Source organism: Camponotus vicinus, unplaced genomic scaffold (assembly GCF_025532165.1).
Source record: "Camponotus vicinus isolate PSW18456_S1 unplaced genomic scaffold, iyCamVici1.0 SCAF_1, whole genome shotgun sequence".
Classification (NCBI taxonomy): Eukaryota; Metazoa; Arthropoda; class Insecta; order Hymenoptera; family Formicidae; genus Camponotus; species Camponotus vicinus.
The window spans coordinates 29,822,216-29,845,472 of NW_028141945.1; the positions used below are offsets into that span (position 1 = coordinate 29,822,216).

The 23,257-nt window shown below is 34.0% G+C and overlaps 1 protein-coding gene across 3 annotated transcripts in view; it reads right to left on the bottom strand.

The window, feature by feature from the left end:
- The window catches only part of Trc (Serine/threonine-protein kinase tricornered), a 136,643-nt gene that overhangs the window by 89,759 nt on the left and 23,627 nt on the right, over positions 1-23,257 (bottom strand). The window contains exon 1 of one of the 3 annotated variants that reach the window (XM_083106698.1): positions 11,683-13,725. The exons of the other annotated variants lie outside the window; for them this stretch is intronic. Coding sequence (XP_082962824.1) covers positions 11,683-12,022 — 340 coding nt within the window. The 5' untranslated portion in view covers positions 12,023-13,725. Of the gene's footprint in view, positions 1-11,682; positions 13,726-23,257 lie in introns of those variants that run through there. 3 annotated transcript variants of the gene reach the window in all.

Sequence of the window (23,257 nt, forward strand, 5' to 3'; positions counted from 1 at the left end):
ATTAATGTAATATTGATTATATTATTTATTAAATGTGATTATATGTTTACATTGAGAGAAATCTTAATAAAATAATTCAATTAAAAATTTAAAGATCCCCTCTCTTTTTGAAAGATCTATATTAAATATTCATAACATGTTAATATGTTAATAAAACATATTTAACGATAAAATAAAACTTTTTTCACAATATTATTTATATTTATTATTATTTTACATTGTTATTTTAAAGGCCGAACATAAATTAATCGAGTGAAATTAAATCGTGACGTTAGTACTCATTCGTCGCAATACATCGAAAGATTGCCGACTTATGTTATCAATAGATGTTAATCATTGAATGTTTATCGTATCGGCTATAGGTGTATAAATCTATTAGTCATCGTGATGAATAACTCAATACCGTGACTCTCTTGATTGTCCACCTGACTCTGGCGAGTCCCAGTCATCAGCGACAGTTTTTCCTCGATCTGCATTTCCACGCCGCCATTTTCCGCGTTACCCACGATGTTACCTGCGTGCGTGATTTACGACATAATCATGCGACCACATGAAGCCCGTCTAACTCGGTTCCGCGGCTTAGCGTCCCGTTATAAAATGCAACAGCCAGCGTCGTTAACGAGTGCGCGTTACTCGCGAATTTTGAGAATGGATGTGATTCCCTCTGCAACCGTTTTGCATGCATATTTAACAATATTATTCGGTGAAACGCAAGTATTTTATTTCGCGTAAATTGTGTTTTATTACATGAAACTCTTAATACCATACAATAGTAACGCTCAAATTTTTATGATATAAAGATTAAATGTCCGTTTGAAATTTAAACTGTAACAGAATACGTTTAATAAATGCTATAAATTTTCTTTTTATAAAAAAGGAATAAAAAAATGTATTAAAATAATTTTATTCATCTTTGAGGAGATAAAAGATAAAACATTCATGTAATATCTAACAAGCCTATAAAAATTATTTATTATATTCTTTTATTATTTTTCACAATCTTTTATTATTTATTATTGCTTTTCATAACATATAAGTATTTTTATTTGAAGTAGATTGATTTGAAAGAAAAAATGTATAACAAGATTCAATTACATTTGATCATTAATGCTGTATTAAAAGAGATACGGTCAAAGATATAACACTGCAATAATATCCACAATGACGTAATATGGAACACAAATAGCTCTTTAACGATAATCGATATAAATTCGTGATATATCATGGTTCAATTCCGATTCGCTTACTTGTTCGTTAAGTGGCGCAAATACATTGATTTCGCAACACAAGCACGAATTAAAAAATTTAATCATATTTACGGCATCGTAACGTGACGCGCGATTAGGTTTTATTATATCTTGCATGTATGTAAAAGAGAGTATAATTAAATTTTCAAGGTAAGCGTATAAAAGTATTAAATTCAGAAATAAAATAAAATGCAGTTCTCTTTCTCTATCTCCAAAAAGATAAAAAAATTAGATCCAGAAAATAAAGATTAAATTAAAAAAAATAATGCAATTGTAAATAACTTTTGCAAATTTATTTCCAAATTTTTCGACAGCTACGGTCATTATAATATTTTCAACTTTTGAGTATTCCACTTTGAAAATTGATTTGTTGCATTAAATTAAAATTGATGTTAGTTAATAATATCTTTTATTATTATATATATTATTATATATATTATTTCCCAATTAAATTCGTAGAATGAAAATATATAATTTATAATATATGATATGTTAAGATATTATAAATATGTGTATATATATATATTAATAATCAGAAAAATTGTGTATAAGGTCGCTGTTATTCGATATTTGCGTTACATATTTGATAAGAGAATTGCTGGACGAGTTACTTCTGCTCCGAGACACTCGGCCTCGTAGGACTCCGAACAAATAATGGCAGCCAGTGTTGACCCGTTATCCTTCCCTTACGTCGTAACGAGAGACGGTTTCGCAAACGGCCGGCACACACTATAAGAACTCGCGCGAAAGACGCAATCTCGCACGCATATGTCGCACGCGCGCGATGACAATGGACGCTTTGTTTGCGACTAGGCGTTTGCAGATTACTAAAATGGACTTGATGAGAGAGAGGGAGAGAAGAAAAGGAAAAGAGAGAGAAAAAAAGAAAGAGACAACGAGTCGCAAATTACAAATAATAGCTGTTGTAGCGCGTTGTAATCCTTGACCTCACGTGGGATCTTACGGAATATCTCCCTTGAATGTTTTCCACGCATCGAGTCTATGTGTATTATGACATTGAACAATTATTTTTTCTAAAATATGTATATACATGTACAATATGATACTCAAAGATTTCTTATTAAAAATTTTAAGATGTGAGAAATATTTTAAGATATGAGAAAATTTAAGTAAAATTTTTAAAAATAAAATTAATCTTAAAAGGAAAAAAACGAGACTATAGACATTTTTTTTTTATAACAAAGTAATTTGTTTAAATTTTTGTTATTATTAATAAGTATACACTAATATTTTACTATTAATATAATTAATAGTTTTATTAGCTTATTAATTATTAATAAGCTTTTCATAACACGTTTCATAATTATATATATCCTCAGTTTCACCTCACAAAATAATGATTACATATATATTATTTTATTTAAGTTTTATGTAAATAAAATTAATTTTTTGAAAAATAGAGGATTCATTTTTAATTATTATATTACATATAAAAAAAATAAAATTCACATAAATATTAATTTTATTAATATTATTACTACAATTAATTGTAGGTGTAAATAATTATGTTTTTTGCTTATTGTGAAATTTGTATGATTATACTTGCTTTTTACTATTTGAAAAACAGAAACGTAATACTAGAGTGTATGTATAACCTTACACACTTTGAAAGCGATACGTATAGTGACGGTCAACGAATGAGGTCAGATGGTGAATTGCATTAAGCTTAAAACTGGCGTCTCAGAGGGAATGGGATATAAAAGTATCTGGCGAACAATTAGCAAAGTGGCAAATAGCCAATGTAAGTGAAACAGTACAAAGCGAGTTTTTAATCTTATAATTTCATTTAATTTTCGATCCAATTTACTCGCGTTCCTTCGATATATTTCGCGTGATATATTAATAAAGTATATCGGAAAAACGGCATCATCCTCTACATCTTGGCATCTTTCTAATTCGCGTTTGAAAATTCTCACATTACGTCACTACATTATATATTATTAGTTCCGGTTTATAATTTTTCAGAATTAATTTTAATATTTTGTCACTCTAATCATATTTTGGAATCTCTAAATTATATAAATTATATTATTATACAAAAATGTGTAGAGATAAGCGAGTAGAAACTAAAAGATACGTTGGTGAAACGAAAGAATTGCAGGTCGTCGCATCCGTCCGTTTCCGCAATCGCGTGAAAGTCCCGAAGAGGCCATCGGTTGTGTTAATCTTCGCACGAAAATCGCGTTCGACGGGCCCCCGTCCTGAATTTCGAAACCGTCGTTACGCGCACGTGCCTCGGAAATTATCGCGAGAGGTTTCGCTTTCTTGTCGAGTGTAAATCTTGCAGGTGACGTCTCTCGTGACGTTCGTCAACCGAGTCGCGCGATGCAATTGCTCAATTCTGACCTATCCCCTTATTACGTAAATCAAGATATTAAAAAATCGATTTTATGTTCTTGTTTATATTCACATATTTTTATATTCAATATTGTATAAAATTCCAGAGATGCATTTCATAAAAACGTAATCCACTTTTTCAAGTTTGAATAAACAACACATTTCAACAATTAAAATTCTGTACATATTCTCCACATTGGTCGCAATTAATGAATTAATAAATGTGATACATATCTTAATATCATTTAATAATATAATTATAATCATTCTATTTCTCAATACATTATATAATTTATATAATTTACTTATTAAATAAGTACTCATATCTGTCATTTCTAATTTCTAACAGCATATTATATCGATTATTGGTTTATTATTTTGACTTGTGTCAAATTAACATTACGAGATGATAAACGAGAAAAGTATCATTTTCCTGTGATACACATGTCATGCAAAATAAATAAAAATACCGGAAAGAACGTTCACTCTTTCCAGGAAAAAAGGAATAAACGATCTTGTGCAATGACCGTGGCAAGGAAAAGATGCGGTGGAGCATCGTTGTTCCGATCGAGAAGATTCTCAAGGAAATCCAGTCCGATCTCACGGAGACGAATCGACGTACGTGTTTTCCTCGATGCATTAGTCATCGCGGCGACAACGACGGTGTTTGACATTCGTGTGCGTGTATTGTATACGTGCAGACCCGCGAGAATCAGTCGCAACGACAGACGATGAATTCCTCCAGACACCTGGATAATCCCCTCTTTCCCCCCCTCTCTTCGCCGGTAGATTACGGGGCAATGACCTCCTGGCTCCCGGGTTCTCGATAACGAACTAGACGACTGCAGGAATAATCGACACGTTGTCACGTCACGTATATTAACACCTTGTGCGGGTCGTTCGTTATCGTGGCCGTTGAATTACGATAGGATGTGTTACGGTAATTTTGTTGAACGACGAGCGCTATAATTGTACTAATTTCAGATGACTCAACGAGAGTAACGGAATCTATATTAGCTTTTACAATTAGAAGTAAAAGTTCGACTCCTGGAACAAATATATGTATAATTTATTATATAATTATATTAATTATTATTAGTAATATGGTAAAATCTTGTAAAATTTCTGACGAAGAGAAAAAATTCTAGTGCATCTCTTCGTACAATTATTATTAATTTTATAAAAGAAAATATATGAAATAAAACCTCATAAAAGTGATCAAGTAGTGGCTTTTTTATTTCTCTTCGCTGCGAATATCTTAATCGGAAGAAGAGCATGTCTGCTTTAAATTACACACGTGAGCGAATAGTTTAATTATACGATATTATATAACAGAATTTCCTAATATTACGTTCTGCAATAAATTCTTGTAAATATGATTCAATTAATTAAAAATATATAAGTGCAAAAATATGTGAGTTCTAACATATCGATCAAGATTAGAATCTATCTCGGTTTTCCCCGGCGATAAGAATCGAATCGCTGAGCTCTCACGTCGCACCTGAGACAAGTCGCGGCGATTGCACGTGACTTTGCCTAACATCGCTGTCCCTCGTGCATCGGGCGAGCCCGAAATTGCACAACGCCGACAACGTATTGTCGTTAAGAAGTCTCTCGTGTGCCGTATTTCTGTACGAGACCCGCTTACGTTAGCGCCGTAAAAGCCATTTGCAAACGCGCCTTGACATACGAATCGGCGAAAGCTCGTACGCGCGTACATAATGTAAGTGACTGACGATTATCTACCGAGTGTGTCATTGGCTGGCGCATTACCAGAGTTTCGAAATGTTACGACACGTAACGGCGAAGAGTTCGGCAACGATGTCGATCTCAAACTGTACAGCATATCACGTTCATTTTAACACAATTAAAATAAGAGAGACTATTAAAGAATTTATTACACTGTTTTAATATTATTTGAGGAAATTATAGATATATATTGGTGATGAAATTTTTTGTCAAATTTGGAATTCTTTGTAACACATGTGGAAAAATTGAAAATCATAGTTTTGTTAATTCATAATTATAGAGAATAATATATGATAAATATATGAAATATATGATATGAATAATATATGATAAAATAACGGATTTATGTAAAACAGATTTTATTTTAATAAAAATTTACCCTAACAATTGTTAAAATACTGAACATTGTAAAATAGAAGATTGCGACAAATAATTCCTTTTCTGGTTTTTTTACAAACATGTCTTCGATTATCGATCGTTATAATTAAATTCTGAATATTTCTAATATGACATAATAATAATATCAGTTAAAATACGTTTATGAAAAAATAATAATTCATATCCAAGAATTAATGATTTTTGCGCAACAATTCGAGTCGCAGAAACAAGGACGAGAATGCGATGAATAATTTCAAGACGCAATTCAATGGCCCATTTCGACAGCGAGAGGTCAGTCAGATCATTGGTCGGTCGACAGGTGCGAATGGCAGCCGACAGGTGACAATGTGCGGTCAACCTGCGAGTCGACTACGGAACGTGCTTTAATTACCTAACCGTCCATTTCCGTCTGATCTAACAGCCGCCGTCATATATCCGGAGATACGTATTTTCCTGCTAATATCGGCATATACGAAAAGATAAAGATGCCGATTCACATATTAACAAAACATAAAAAATAGTACTCTGACAAATTTTCACGCGAGATAATTTAACAGGACAAGTTAAATTTTTATTACGTCGCTTGACAAATAATTAAAAATCTGAATTTACGATCGAGATATTTCTTTTTCTATAATTGTACGAAAAAAAAAAAAGAATACTTGAGCCAAAGGATCTTTTTGACCGCAGCCTACTTTTGATGCATAGTAATTTCCGTAGCGCGGGCGTCGGCTAGCGTGAAGCTCCTACAATTCCATCCAGCAGAACACAATCCTGTTCACGTCCTGTCCCGATCCTCTCTCGGAGGAGAGCTCGCTCACCCAACCCACTTCCAGCATTGTTATCGCGTCGCGTAACATTACACCGACGTGCATCTCTTTTCGCGCCAAGGGGACGAAGGGGCGATTATTATTGCGAATTCCTTCGCCAACGGCGGCGCGACCTGGTTTTACCGTCGAGTCTAATGTTTATTTATCGAGTTTACGGTTCATCCTCTTTCCGGCCCAGTTATCGCGCTGTACCGCGTTGCGTCGCATCGCGAGAGAATGAATGCCAATCTCAGAAATATTGCAGCGTACGGTTCGTCAGCAAATATGTTTATTTTCGGATTTTTACGCAGACTGAGTATCAAGAGAAATTACATTCAAATTACTGTCAATAAAAATATAATGAGCATATTTTGTATGACGCTATACAAAATTATAATGAGTAGATTTATAAGATTCATATGTAATTTGTAAATTTCCTTCATTTTTGTATTAATCAACGATTAAAATGGATTTACTTTTACTTTAAATTATTGTCAAAAATATAAAGAGCATATTTTGTATGACATTGTACTAAATTATAATGAGTAGATTTATAAGATTCATGTGTAATTTGTAAATTTCCTTCATTTTTATATTAATCAACGATTAAAATGGATTTGCTTTTACTTTAAATTACTGTCAAAAATATAAAGAGCATATTTTGTATGACATTGTACAAAATTATAATGAATAGATTTATAAGATACATATGTAATTTGTAAATTTCCTTCATTTTTGTATTAATGAACGATTAAAATGGATTTACTTTTACTTTAAATTACTGTCAAAAATATAAAGAGCATATTTTATATGACATTGTACAAAATTATAATGAGTAGATTTATAAGATTCATATATAATTTGTAAATTTCCGTCATTTTTGTATTAATCAACGATTAAAATGGATTTACTTTTACTTTAAATTATTGTCAAAAATATAAAGAGCATATTTTGTATGACATTGTACTAAATTATAATGAGTAGATTTATAAGATACATATGTAATTTGTAAATTTCCTTCATTTTTGTATTAATCAACGATTAAAATGGATTTACTTTTACTTTAAATTACTGTCAAAAATATAAAGAGCATATTTTGTATGACATTGTACAAAATTATAATGAATAGATTTATAAGATTCATATGTAATTTGTAAATTTCCTTCATTTTTGTATTAATCAACGATTAAAATGGATTTACTTTTACTTTAAATTACTGTCAAAAATATAGCATATTTTGTATGACATTGTACAAAATTATAATGAGTAGATTTATAAGATTCATATGTAATTTGTAAATTTCCTTCATTTTTGTATTAATCAACGATTAAAATGGATTTACTTTTACTTTAAATTACTGTCAAAAATATAGCATATTTTGTATGACATTGTACAAAATTATAACGAGTAGATTTATAAGATTCATATGTAATTTATAAATTTCCCTCATTTTTGTATTAATAATCATACGATTTATTAATAATCAACAATTAAAATGGATTTGATGTGTTAAATGACATAAGTATCAATACATATATTAAAAACAATTTAATTTGCGGTTAATTCGATCATGATCGGTTAAAAAAATTAATGAACCGAACAGAGAAGGTGTTGTTCTGAATAGAGACAAATTTCTGTCGCGTTTTGATAAACGACAGTAAAGTTTACCGACACTGTTATTGCGACACTCGAAATCGCCCGTCTGTAACACATTCGACTCGACACGTGTGGGTCGACTTATCGAACTCTGACTGCAATCGCACAATTTGTGTTTCGTCACGTGTACGACCCACTTAAGCTATGAAATACACTATAATGAGAATATCAGTTCGAAAGCAATTTCCAACCATCAATTTGCAAGGGTATATTGATAGATTTATAAAAGGACGATGGATCAACTCGACGGATTAATCACAGAAACGCCATATTTTTTGCTGTTTAAGCCATCATTGCTATTTTGATGATTATATAACTTGTTAAAATTTTGAAAATTCTCTAAGGAAAAAGGATTCAAAATAAACCATAAACATAACAAAACTGAATTAACAACAAATAATCACCAGTAAGAATGGTTATCTAATCTATAATTCCAAGTTTCAGTTCTCTTCCCGGATTACATAATCATATTGGTGAGATTTCGAAATGACTACAAGTGTAGAGCATTACGTCTATAAAAGCTATGTGATGCTACTATTCATGATGCAAACATTAAGAGGCAGAAAATAGACATTCTATATTTATATTTGCAGTACAATCTGCCAATAAATTTATACGTTAGATGGGAGACAGAGATATATTTTATGACTTTTGTATCATTTCTAGTCACTGTATAATATTTTGAAACAAATAAGACACAAGTTAATCATGATCCGCGCGCAATAAATGTTTTATAAATTTTAAATAAATGTTACACACATATTTATAATTTTATTTAAAAATAAACTCAATAAAAAGATATACACCGCTAATTAAACGTTTAAAATACTTTTAAAATTGAATACGAATCGTATTAAATTAAGATCAAATTAATAATTAATAAGTGTAAAACAAATTTCACGAAACATTTTTTCAAATTATTTGTTCTATTAAAAGTGCTATAAAATAATGAAAGAAAAAACCCATATATTGAAAAATTATTCTCCATTCAAAATTGAATTTTCATATATAATATGGCAAGCACAGAGACAAGACGCCTCTTGTTTCCTAAATATCGACATTTATTCGTATATTAGCTCCGACCCTAATTTTCGAAAGAGCGCTCAACGAAGCGAAGGAGTAAAATCAATGCCGAGTCTCGAATGTGGCACGTGTGTTATACGTGTATACTCAGTTCCGCCCGAGGGAGCAGCGGCTTTTGTGCGAATTTTAATACCTTCGTTGGTGGCGGAGTCCTCATTTTACGCTTTGTCGATAAAATTTAATTAGGCGATTTCTTTTACCGCCCAGCGGAAATTCTGAATAATGCCAGATGCGTTAGATATACGATATCGATTATTATTCCGCGTATATGCCATATAAACGCGAAACGCTCGTTAATGCGCCGTTAGACACCCGATATAAATTTCGCGAGAGTTGCGCTATCTAATGCAATTTCTAAAAATCCAAGTTAACAAACGAAACGGCGCATCAAGTGCCATAAAAAATTGGAGACATTAATGTTTCATGAACCAGTCATATCCCTGGAAACATTCGACTATAATAAATAATATACGAGAAAGATGTACCTTTCGAAATATAAAAACGAGAGAGTCGATAAAATAGTAATTTTAATAATTTTTTTGCGTAAAAGGTATTATTAAAATTGAAAAAAAAATACGCACGAAATTTTAGTAATTTTAATAATAAATTTCTAGCGTATTTTTTTTTTATTTTAATAATACCTTTTAATATGGAAAATTGAAAATGAATTATTTCTCGGCAATAAATATCGCCTTAAAGTTTAACTTTTGGCTCACGAAAGGACGAGACGTTTCGTGTGGCGCGTAAACACGACTGTTATAATGAAATTAAAAAAAAAAAAAATACTAAGAGTCCATCACGGTATAGATTCGTGAGATTCAAACACCTGGTGCATCGCGCTACGTGAAACCTGTTCAACCGAAGCGACTCATTTGTCACTCGTTTTAGATCTGCCGGTTTCTTTGTCCGACGCCATATGGACGAAACAACATCGGCAACGAACGACCGTGTATACACGTATTATGAAAGGCAGAAATCCGTGTAAGAGGGAAAGAACCGTTAACGCGCTGCACTTGGCTCGCTCGTACATACATACGTGTATACATACGTGTATAAGCGTATGTGTGCTCGCGCTTCTCCTCAATTACCCATTACTACTACATACGAGAGCGTATTCACCTCGCGCGCGAACGCATTCTTTTTATTAACGGCACACGTACGATGCACCTGCGATGACTAACAGTAACACACGGATAAAAGAAGAAGAGAGGAGGGGGAGGGGAGAGAGGAAGAGAGTAGGCTCGATCTATGCGATTGGAAACAATCGCGTGCGGGAGCTGCTCTACCGGTTTGCTATGAATCTTACCACGACCACGATTAATTACGTCATGCTTAATGGTTTTCAATCGTCGTCTCTAACGATAATATGTGTTAGAAGTTACTTGTTGTACCGGCATAATCCCGCGTCATTTATATATATAAGGAAAGAGGAATAAATTAAGAGCTTTTCAATACTACATCCTCTCTCATAATTTTATGTATTTTTTAAATAAGAATTTTTTACGGATTTTTTAAGGAAAAGTAAAAATATTTTTGTAGAGAAAACTGGTTCTCTGCATAGAGAAGTCAAGGATTCAGAAACTTGATAAACATAATTTTTGTTTTTTCATAATTCTCTTAGATAAGATTGTTTAGATAATAAATATATTATATCATTTTTTTGTACATTTATATTTGACATATAAAATAAAAAAATGTAAAGATTGCGATAAATTTTAATGTCTAAGATGATAGACTATTTTATGGATCATGTATGCGAAATGTTAAATTAATTAATTTAGAAATAAAAAACAAATTAAGAAGATATCAATCAAAAGATATCGATCAAAAACAAATTACAGAAGGCTAAAAACCAAGCGCCGATGTACGAGCGTAACAAAAAAATATATAATTATTATCAATTATTCACATTAAATTATAATAAATCAAATAGATCGAGATCAATTAATTTCATTTTATAGAGTAATGACACAGCGTTACACACACACACACACACACATCAACATCATTTAACTCTTTGAACTCTAAAAATGCAAGTAAAAAAGAATAAAATGTGTATTAATTATGTATTCCTTTGCCTTCGAGCAACTTGAGATAAATTTAAATATTGCAACAAAACAGTTTGAAGGATATCACTGAAGGAGATATCGAGATCACAAACAATGAATATACGTTATTCTTCAAACAGACAACCAAGTCTGTTCAACTCACTGCTAAACCCAAGATTGCTTATATAGACAGTCAATGGAGGGATGAATCTATTTTTAGAAATAATCGGATAGATATTTCGAAAAATCTGCCTTGTTACAAAAAAAAAGAAATTCCACAAATAGCTCTTGTAAAGCTACGAAATAACGATTATCACGAATATTCCTCAACTCTTTCACTTGTTTTCTCTTTACCTGATTTGCCCATCGGCGGTTGGCCCAGTCTGCTGAACCACCTGAAAAATCTCCTGGCCGTTGTGGCCGCTGGCGGTCTACAGCCATCCAGTATAACCACACCGTTATTGTTGTTATTGTTGTTATTATGATTGGGCCCTCCACGATCGGACGGTGTCGTCCTACTGTAGGGCGACATCCAGGCCGTCGTCGTGCTCTGGATAGTGGCACCCTTGACGGTGGTGATGGAACTGGTTATCTTGGCGCCCGGGTGGGGCACCCAGTCCTCCGAAGCGACCGGCATTTGTTTCGTCTTCTCGTCGGACGAGTCGAAGACGAAGCCGCAAAATACGAAGGTCATTCAAAGTCGCTTGGCGCCCTGCCGCGCTAATAATTAAGAGAGGAGCCTCTCTCTTCCGAGGGAACGTATCCCGGATTCCTCTCGTCCTTCCGCCCTTCCCCCCGTGTCCTCGATGAAAGAACTTTTCAAGGTTTCTTCAACACCGACACTTCGTATCGCGCGATTTTATAAGTAACGTCGCCTACATCGCGAGCATCCGCGAGGATTCCAACCCACCGAGTTTCCAAGTTTCGAATCGAGACGCTCTTCTCTTGAAACTCGACCCGCGAGTTCGTCGTCGTCGTGGTTCGAGACGCGAATTTAAGACACTTTCAGCTTCTCTTCGCGAGGAAACTTTCGCAACGAGATCCACGCGCCGCGAATCGCGATCATCGACTGATCGCTTCTCGACTTGTCTGAGCTCCCGGCTTCCTTATCGGCGACGACGACCAAAAGTTATCGCCGTAGCACGCGTCACCAAGTCTTACGTAAGGACAGACAATTTAATTGATTCGCGCGCGCCTGTCGCATTCACCACGTGCTCGTCCTTCAACTTGTTGCGCGTTCGATGCGCAGGCTGCTCCGAAATCGACCGAGGAAGCACGTAGTTCCGGAACCAGGTCTCTCCTCGACACTCGATCGTGATCGCGATGATGTCGAAGATTCCGTCTCCCGGGTGATTTAGCAGCAGTGTTTTTCGCAAGGTCGATCGCGACGCGAGATCATCAGCTGATGGTTGACTCCAGAGAATTGGTCCGATGAAATCCTCGATAGGCTCTTCTCGATTCGAAATATCGCGAGGCTAATCTTCGTTGGGATAAATTCCTTAATCGAATCACATCGAGACACAACTATTGCACGTCGACTAAGCGGGTTTGCTATTTGGTAAGTTACAAGGTACTCCGTTTCCACAGTGTGTTGCGGCCTAAATAATACTAGACTCGTTTCATCGCGAAACTCCCGTCGTTATTGCGACATGTTGCACGCTGTCAAAGACACCCGTCTACGTGTGACGTGACGACAACGTCGTTGATGCCGCACGCTGGTTGCGACTGTACAGTAACAGCCGACACGGAAAGGTCGAGGTTGAATGTATATATATGTGTGTGTACATATATCTATATTTTCTTCTTTCTCCTCTCCCCTTCTTTCTCTCTCTCGTTCCCTATCACCGCCGGTCGTGCTCGGTCGGTCACGTAGCTCCCTCATTACTCGCGCATCGCCGCACCACCAAGAACCATCATCCGTACGCAGTTCATTCGCCCTGAACGCGAGCGCGACCAGCAGACGATTCCAGAATACCGACCACTTGGACAATACGATACGCGTTTCTCCCTCCTGGAAACAAGGACAATTGGGTCAAATCAGCCGGCCTGCGCGAACTTCACACTGTAGCTAACTTCTCTCTCCTCCGGATCCTCGGGGAATCAGACCGCGTCACGTCATTCTGCGATATCTCGACGAATTCAGTGATACTTTGCACTCGCGAAAAGCGCGCCCTTTAACCCATCCTGAAGAGCACCGGTCCTGAAGAGCACCGATCCTCGCCAACAGCGGGAAGGACGTTTCTCGCGCGTACTTCACTTCGGAGCTCACTTCACGCGTTAACAAAGCGATCGAGAGAGACCGGACGGATCGTTCGTTATCGAGACCACAGACTACGCGCGCGTACCGAGCGCGCCGCTTCTCCTCAGCACTACTAACGTGCCACCTTCGCCGCGCTATGCCGTGCCTCTCTTCCACTCACCCCTCCCTTCTCCTCTACCACGCTGCCGTCAGCCGATCGCGCGCGGCTCGCGCGTTGCTTGTAGAGAGGCTACGCTTCCCCCCTTCCTCCTCCCCCTCCTCCTCCTCCAGCCCACTTGCTTTCTTACGCTCCGCTCTGCGGCACGCACACCCGCGCGTCACCGCTTCTTCCACTACTACTACTACTACTACTACTACTACCTGTCTATCCGCTCTCCCCGCGATACGTCTCGCTCGAGGCTGCGTAAAGGCCCGATCGCGACTTTCAGATTTTAAATCAATTGCACGGAAAAATATGAGTGTCAAATCAAAATTTATATACTTAAATTAATTTATTGTTTTATATATACGCAACAAGCTATAATCTTCTTAGAAGAATTTAATAATTTTAAATTTTAACGATATTATAATCTTATTTCAATAGAGTAATTGTCATCTCAAGAATATATAATAAGAATATATAATAAGAATATATAATATATAATAATAAATATATATAATAAATATAAATATATATAATAAATATATAATAAATAATAAATATATAATAAATATATATAATTATTTAATTCTACTTTAGGAAAATTATATAATCTTTGATTTAAAAATGTTATTCTCTACCTAACATTGTTTCCTTTCCATTCAAGAAAATTAAATCTTAAATCATAAGAATATATTTTTCTTGATTGAACTATATAAAATGGCTTCATTCAAGCAATTATATTTTTCTTTAATTAACGCAATATAATCTCGTTTCAAGATTTCCATGTTAAAACTAAAGATATTTTCAAAACAAGAATGTCCTTTTTTTCTGTGTGGAAACAGATTTATTCGTCTTTTTCGGTATGTATATTATTGGATCATGTGATCATCTTAGGAGCTAAACTGATCAACTCCAATTTTTGGAGTTTTTCCAATTTTTCTAAATTTTTTAATTTTAATTCCTGTCGTGTACTTTTAAAATTAAGAAATTAAAAAAATTGAAACTTATCAGTGTGACGTTTGAGAGGCTTATTTTTGCTTACATACGTATATTATAATTCTTAAGATAAAAATGTGAAAATGTTTATATTTTGAAATAGAAACGAACGCAGTAATAGAGCAATTCTTATCTTCTTTTTTGTCTATATTATAATTGATGCTGCAATAAAAAAAATAAATATCGAGTCACTTAGCGCGAATTTTAATTAATTCAAGCTTGTTAGAAGAAACACCTCTCGTTGAACCACTTTCGTAAATATTATTGCGATCTCGATCTCTGCGGACGTACAAAACAGACTTAATCGTTCCTTCCCTCTCGATTCTCCCTACCAGGTCTCTGTGCCTTCATCTCTTTTCCTCTCTCCGACTAGACCGGTCGCTCGTAAATACATTCACACGCAACCAAGTATACCTCATACTCTCCCTACCACACTATGAAATGCCGTACGCGTCTATCGGACTCGCCAGGTCGACGGGTCGACAGGTTGCGTTCGTCGACCAGGGATCCTCTTCCAAATCATAAAAAACTCTTTCAGAAGTGAAGTAACCGGAGGATGTAGAGATTAAGGACGAACGAAAAAAAAAGACAAATGTAAAAAATCAATAACAATAATAAGCAAGCTTTTCAGCTCATCCTCTTATCATATTCATCTATTTTTTGGGGGGAGGGGGGAGGGGAAGGAATTTTCACGATCGATATGCGTTTGGGGCCCGAAAAGTAGCCGATCCGACACTGGACGCTCGCGATGAAACAACGCGACAGACGATGTTCATGACGAGTATATCCGTCTCACGTTGATACGCGTGTGGTATTGTGGCGTAGGCGGTGCAACGCGAGTACACGCGTGTGTGTGCGTGAATGTACGGATCCAAGAGGGGAAATCGCAAGAGAGAGAGAGAGAGAAAGAGAGAAAGAGAGCCGGGCCCACCGACGTGTTAGCGCATCGTAACTGACAGAGAGTTGCTCTCGCGTGCGTATGTGTGCGTGTACGCGTACGCATAAGGTGTTTCTCTATAGGTACACCTATACCGGTTACGCAGTTTCGTCTCGCGCCATGTTTGAAAATTTCTAAGCTACCTCGTGATTTAATTCAACGAGACAAACAACTGGAAACATGTGGATTTATTCTCTGGATCTAATCTATTTTCTCTGATTTTAAAGGCGTACAATTAAATGTGTGGTTTTATTTGACTCTGATTGAGTTTATTTCGTCCCTCTTGATGCAAATAATCAACTCGAACTGATTCTTCTATTGCCGAGATCGAAATGTGATTCTCTAGTCAACGAGCTGGCATTATCGACCTTTATTACATGCTCGATTATTTGCTACGAGAGGTCCAATTTATAGGTGCCCTAAGAGCGTGATGAGGTTCACGCGAGTTGGCCATGTTCGCGTTCTGAGAATCGGTCAATTGATTCGTTGATAAGTCTAAACAACGATTCGACATATGCGATCGATAGCAAGTGATCGCTGGGGCGGCACATAGCTGGTTGCTAACCGGAATACGAGGGAAAACAGGGAATAATGCAACGCGCGGAACGAAAGGAAAAAACTTTGTAAGATAAACGGGAGAGGATAATAGAATAAAACAGGAGGGAATTTATTTCAGATTTGAAAAATGCAAAATATCCTCTTAAAATGCCCTCTCTGCAATGTTAAAGCACTTAAAGTATTGAATCTAAACAAGCTTTATAGGAAAAAAGTACCATTATAATCATATTATTCATTATAAATTATAATTTTAATGTAACTAACACGCGAATATAATGATGTAAAATTATCTTTCCGCGTATAAAATAATTTAAAATGTAAAATGAAAATAAAATAGAATATAATTAACTGCTAAATTCTCTGATAACGAAATAAAAAAATAACACTTTGTCATCTATTTATAAAAGCAGATAAAATTTTGCAGATTAAATAAAATTATGAAGAATGTAAAATATAACAGAGAGAAAACTATAAAAATAATATAAATTATAATAACAATATAATTATAAATTTAAAGTTAACACAATACACTAACAATTAATAATACACTAACAATTAATAATTTGCATTTAGAACGAAATGTATTTTGTGTTAACTTTAAATTTATAATTATATTGTTATTATAATTTATATTATTTTTATAGTTTTCTCTCTGTTACATTTTACATTCTTCATAATTTTATTTAGTCTGCAAATTTTTATGCCAAAAAGGAAAGAGGACAAGAGCGAGAAAAGGACAAAATTTTCGAGAATTTCCTCGATAGTTTCTTCTTTTCCTCCACTATTGACAAGCAGATCACATGTTCACATGTTGGAAATGGAAAGTCGAGGCAATTATTATTCGTTCGGACGGCATAACAGAGTCCGTTCCAAAGGCGAAGTAAAAACAGAAAGCGTGTCCGCTCGCGAGCGCGAACGCGGCGAGACTTCACGCCCGCGCGTCTGTTCGCCGCGTTTCTGCAAACAAGACGCGTTACAGGGGTTTCAGATACGGATGTGCACTTAGCGCTGCGTTAAACTTCGCCATTACCGCAAATGTACGCAGATTACAATTACCAAGTATCCCATTAGGAGCGCGCGCGAATGTCTTCCCAGCCACGTAAAAGTCAGAAATGAAACTAGGACGAATATCATGTAAACTACCATGAATCATCCGCGTAAACTTTTTTCAGGATTTTCTAGAAAAGTGTCTCTGTTGATGCGATATATCCAATTTTTTTAGTGGAAAATATTTCTTGCTTTAAATATATTTTTTTTAATATATCATAGAGATAAAAAAAATATATTCTAATTTTATATGAAAATATATTTTAAACAACAATTCGCAATTATATATATTTTCTTGATTGTGTTAACGAGGATATATATGATTTCTGGAGTGCTTGTTTATTATACAATATATTTAGAGAAAACATACTCTGACAAGCGCAAAATGTGGTTCCATTTCGCGGTGAAGCCCAATTTTACAAACGGATAACAGATCCATTATCTTTAACCATGTCGCTTTTGATAGCTAGTACAAATGCAATTAGTAATATTAATATCATATCTAATTTAAATAATATTTATAATATAAATAATAAATAGATAAAAATAAACAGATGACAAAGCAACATTTTTTATAAGTTTTTTATATTAAACTTATTATAATTAAAAAAATAAAATACGTTTTGCATTATTCGCGATTAATATAAATATAAATATAAATAATATATATGAATTAATATATAACATATAAATTAGAATTGTAATGTATTTTAAATATGATCAAAAAAATGTAATAATTCTTTTATCTTCTTATAAAAAAAATTAATTCTCCAAAATTATTTTTTCAAACATCTTTTTCGTTTAAGAAAAGACACTTTCACATATGAGATTTTAAAAATTAAGATCAAAAAAGAAAGGACAAGTAATACTTAATTGAACAACATGCACAGCGCAGCCAACATTTGCTGATAGGCTGAAAGCTTTATATTAGGGACGCACAATTTCCCAAATTGCCGAGGATTAGAACGAATTTCACGGCTATTAGCTCGGAAATTTTCCGTTCGTTCGCCCAGCTTCCGCGAGATGTTAATTACGATAAACCGATTACACATACACGCATTCATACACACGTACATGCACCGCCGGTTGGTGATTAGTAGCGGCGCAAGTAGGTAATGGTGTAATCAGAACGGCCCCGGGGCCGCCATCGCCGACCTATCTTCACCTATTATCAGCATCCTGATGGGTTTAACCGTCAAGAAGCAGAAATCGGTCGAAGAGGCATAATTATTCGCAATCGATTTTCAATGCACCGGAAACTGTCATAACATCGTAGTTGCTGGAAGACAAATAAAAACGTATATCCTTCATTGTTGCGCACCTGCGAGTCAGAGCGAGGACAATGTACCCGATGTATCCTCGCCGCATCTGGGTAAACGAAGCCGGAGATTTATCAGAGCGGCTCTTCCGCGCCATGTGTAGACAATGACCTCGGTTTACAACGCGTTATCTCATGTTAAGGTGCGAGCATAAGACAAACGCGCCCGTAATATAAGAAGTATCTCATTAAATAATATTTTAATATAATTATTATAATATATTTTAATATCGAATAACACACACACACACAGATACCAGATATATATGTTCTGCGAATATATCGTGTAAATTAGTTTTTAACACTAAATCAAGACATCCGTAACTCTGTAGTTATTAATTCTAAAATTCAATAAATCTTCAAGAAAAAAAATACGAAACAAAATTTTATTTTCGAATTAATGTCAAATAAATTTTGATAAAATTTTAATTCGAAAAGCTTGGGTGTTAAAATAATTTTAATTATGACAATTAAAAATTAGAATCTTTAAAATTTTGAGAGATGCTGTATGTCTCTTTGCCAAAAATAATCGAGAAAGGAGAAAAATATCAGTGAATATTATTCAACAGAATACTGAGAGGAATTGAAGAATGCAAATTTTACTTCTTGTAATGAAATTCACGTCATTGGCATAATGTAATCGTTAAAAATGACGAGCGCTGCTGCACAATTGCCTCAGTTAATTATATGTTAATATAATGTAAATACATATCTCTCTCCAACTAAACGTTGGTCTAAATATATTTGATTATCCGTAAGTAAACTATTTGTGCAATTGTGCATTTCAAGTTTCATTTGAATTTTATTATAGTATAAATATTCCGACAAGTATTTATGATGAGTATTTACGATGAATATTTATTTCCAGTATTTTTTTTTTTTTATAAAGAACATTCATTCTCGTTTTCTATAATATTTTAAGATATTATTTATACAAATTATTTACTCTTATTTTGCATGTTTTAATTTTTTCTATCTTTTTTAATCTTGAGATGTTCAAAATTCCGACAAGTATTTATGATGAATATTTACGATTAATATTTATTTCCGATATTTTTTATTTTTTTTATAAAGAACATTTCATTCTCGTTTTCTATAATATTTTAAGATATTATTTATACAAATTATTTACTCTTATTTTGCAAGTTTTAATATTTTTATCTTTTTTAATCTTGAGAAGTTCAAAATTTTTAATTACGTCACAAGAATAATACATCTTTATGTATTATCTCTATGCGAGACTATCACGAAATTATTATTCAACAGTCTATATCCAGGGTGATTTCATTTTCCAACAATATATAAGTAATACTAATACATATTCATCTCGCACTTATTTCTCATATCATAAAATTTCCATTTAAATGCATTTGTTCAATGTTTTTACCTTTTAATCATGAACTGTTATATAATCTCAAGCCTATCTTTTTCATTCCCTCTTTCTCTTAAAAAAAAACGCATAAACTTTTTTATTCAGCGAATCGTAAAACAGTCACTTAGTCACTGAAAGCCACTGTTTTACCTTCGAACGAGTCTACGCATGACTACCATTCGCAGCAGGTCACGAGATTATTACCGCGTAAAGGTCTCCGTGATAAAAAACCGATATTTTTCCGCAGTATTGCGCGAGCGTAAAACGTGCATGTTAAAAAAGCCAGGAAATATAGAATGAGAATTCAAGCTCTACTCCAGCTCGCTGCATTTTCCAAGAGAAGGTCTTATCCACCAAACGAGCATTTTTTCAGAGTATATATGAGATAACAGAGACAGTGCACATACGAGCCAATCAGAACAGGATGTGGCTCGTGCTGCTGGTTGTCTCGGCGAAAGGATGTGTCCACAATGCGTGCGAATGTTAATAATACGCATCGTGCGCGGGTGCGATTCAACTACGCGGTTATGCGAGCAGCAAATAAGTGCAGCATTTAAAGAAAATGCGAGAAATAAGAATTAATGAAGAAAGGAGAATAAAATTAATTGTTACGAGAATGGAGAATAAAATTAATTGTCGATTACGTAAAATGTACTGTTTTCATCTCCTCGAAAACAGATACATTGCATGCATCATGCGTTTAGAATAATAGTGTTGAGAAATAAGGCGCACTAATTGTAAGTATCTTATGTGGGTTCGGTTAGAACAAAGTCCATTTACAATAAAACATTGTTGACGTTTATCTGACGCGGGACCTCGCGGTCGCGAAAAATATGCAGATACGAGCGTGTCACACGTTAGATATACAGTTCCATAATATTAACATATTATGCAATATGTTAATTAGCCGATTGCATTTGTAAACACGTTTCAGAAAAACCGCATGTGCGTTTTACATTTGAGACAAACATCGGTAACTGAAATAAATTACCGTAAAAAAGATTTTGTAAAGAAACATTTATTTTTTTCTTTGTGTTTGTGAAAAAGCAAGAAGAAACATTACAATTTATGTGTGTGTGTGTGTGTATGTGTGCTTTCTCATATAATTCAAGTAAGCGAAATAAGTTTGGCAACTATTAGAAATGACGACAGCACAGAAATATTAAAGTATGGAAAGAATCTGAAAGTTTTTCTACAGAACTTGGTGAATTCATCTCTGCAGTTTAAGTTTTGACCAAATAAAAAAAGTTAGCGACTAGTGGAAAATAATGATGAGATTAAAGTGTGTATATATTTCAGTTTTATAAGAATCAGAAAATGCGTCTTGCCTTATATATGAACTTTACGAAAGCGTATTTAGCAAATTCGAGTAAACAAAATAAAGACGCAATTGCCTGGAATGAGCAAAATATCTTCTTATTTAGCTGAGTTAATATTTTACGCACATTTAACAAATGATTATCTATTAGATAAAGCGATCGACTTAAATCTGCTAATGCTGCTCTGATTTTATTCCATCGACACTTTACGATGTCGTCGATAAAGTCTTCCGGTTAATTAAATTAAGTCGTCGATTTCCAAGAAGGATGATAACATTGTGATATATCTATTACGACAGCGGATTATGTATTTCAAGCGAATTCAATGTATCCGCTGTATTTCAACTGTGTAGGCGCGATACATCTCTGCCAAAGACGTAACACAAATGTTTACGGTCACGGTTATCGAATGCAGTTTATGCGACGCGTTGAGCTATCCGGAGGTGAATGGCATCATCATTTATATGCAGAGCGAGCGAGTAACGCGAGAGCAAGAGAGAGCACAACTCATCGTATTGATGGTTCGTAAAAAAACATGTCTCCGGCACTTATCATATGGCTAGCCGATGTATCGATTACCCAATCTTCGTATCATGTTTAGCGTAATAGAATACTTTGTTTAAATATATCATTGCATTTAATTAACAAATATATTTTTATTTTTATTATATATTAAATTCGTTTAAAATTAATTCGAGATAAGATTCCTCAAAGTTTTTTTAACAAGCATTAAATTATTTGATTTCTAGATGCGAGTTTTATATTAAAATAAAATCTCGTTAATTTATATAAAAATGACAAATAAAAACAAGATTTTCTGTAAAATAATAAGAGTTAATTTGCAATAACGCAGATCAAAATTTAATAAAAAGATATATTCAAATATGCAATTATAGATCTTGAGATTTTATTACATCAAAATTATATTTTTATTATATGACACCTTTTATATTTCCATGTTTAAAATAATTTAAGTACGATTTTTTTATCGGCATTTTAAAATTACAAACATATTTTTGATAAATTTTCTAAAATGAAGAATAATTGATAAATCTAATAACAAAAATTGAATAAGAAAAAAATATATAGTAACTAAAAAAATCCATTCCTAAATCATCTTAAAAATGAAAATCGAATAATAATTTAAAAAATTGAATAGTGAGGAATAATAATAGAATTGTGAATACGCGCCAAGAAATTATAAGGATCGAGATGAGGTTCAGGGATAACACGAGAAGCTGCGATCTCAAAGCGGCAAGTGCGGAGAAGTAGGTTAACAATCCGTACGGCTAATTAATGATTTCATTTAATAAGGCGCCTAGTTGAACTCTCGCGCAATTACCGTCGCCAGGACTAGAACTTTGTTACACGAGATCCCGATCTCGGACGTTGATCAATGTGTAAAAAAAATTTGAGGGAGAAGTAATTTTTCATGAAAAAATAAATTGAACATGCAAAACAAAGCGCTTGTTCGTCGGTCGATTTATATATATTTTCAAAAAGAATTTGAAACTTGATTTAATATAAATAAATTTGTTTGAAAGAAACAATCGACGCCAAATAATTCAACAAATTAATTATATATATACAGGGTGACCCATTTTAACTTAGGCAGCCAAATAACTCGAAAAATAAGCAAGATAGAGAAAAATGTTTTAGACAAAAGTTGTATGGTTTCGAGGGGGCCATAAGATGGTATCATTGGTTTGACCTTGAAGAGTCATTTGAAGGTCACGTGAAGGTCACTTCAATTTTTTTAAATGGAATACCCTATATATTTTTGTACATTCTTGTAGCTTATTTCGAGAGCTTTCCAAAACACTATAATTAAGTACCTTTCCGTTAAGTACTTTTTGAGTTATGATGCTTGAAATAATTTCTTAATTTTACATAAACCGTAAAATATCTTGTAAAATATTCATTTTTCGATTATCTTACCTTAATACTTTTATGTACAAAATAATGAGAGGAATCAATTGG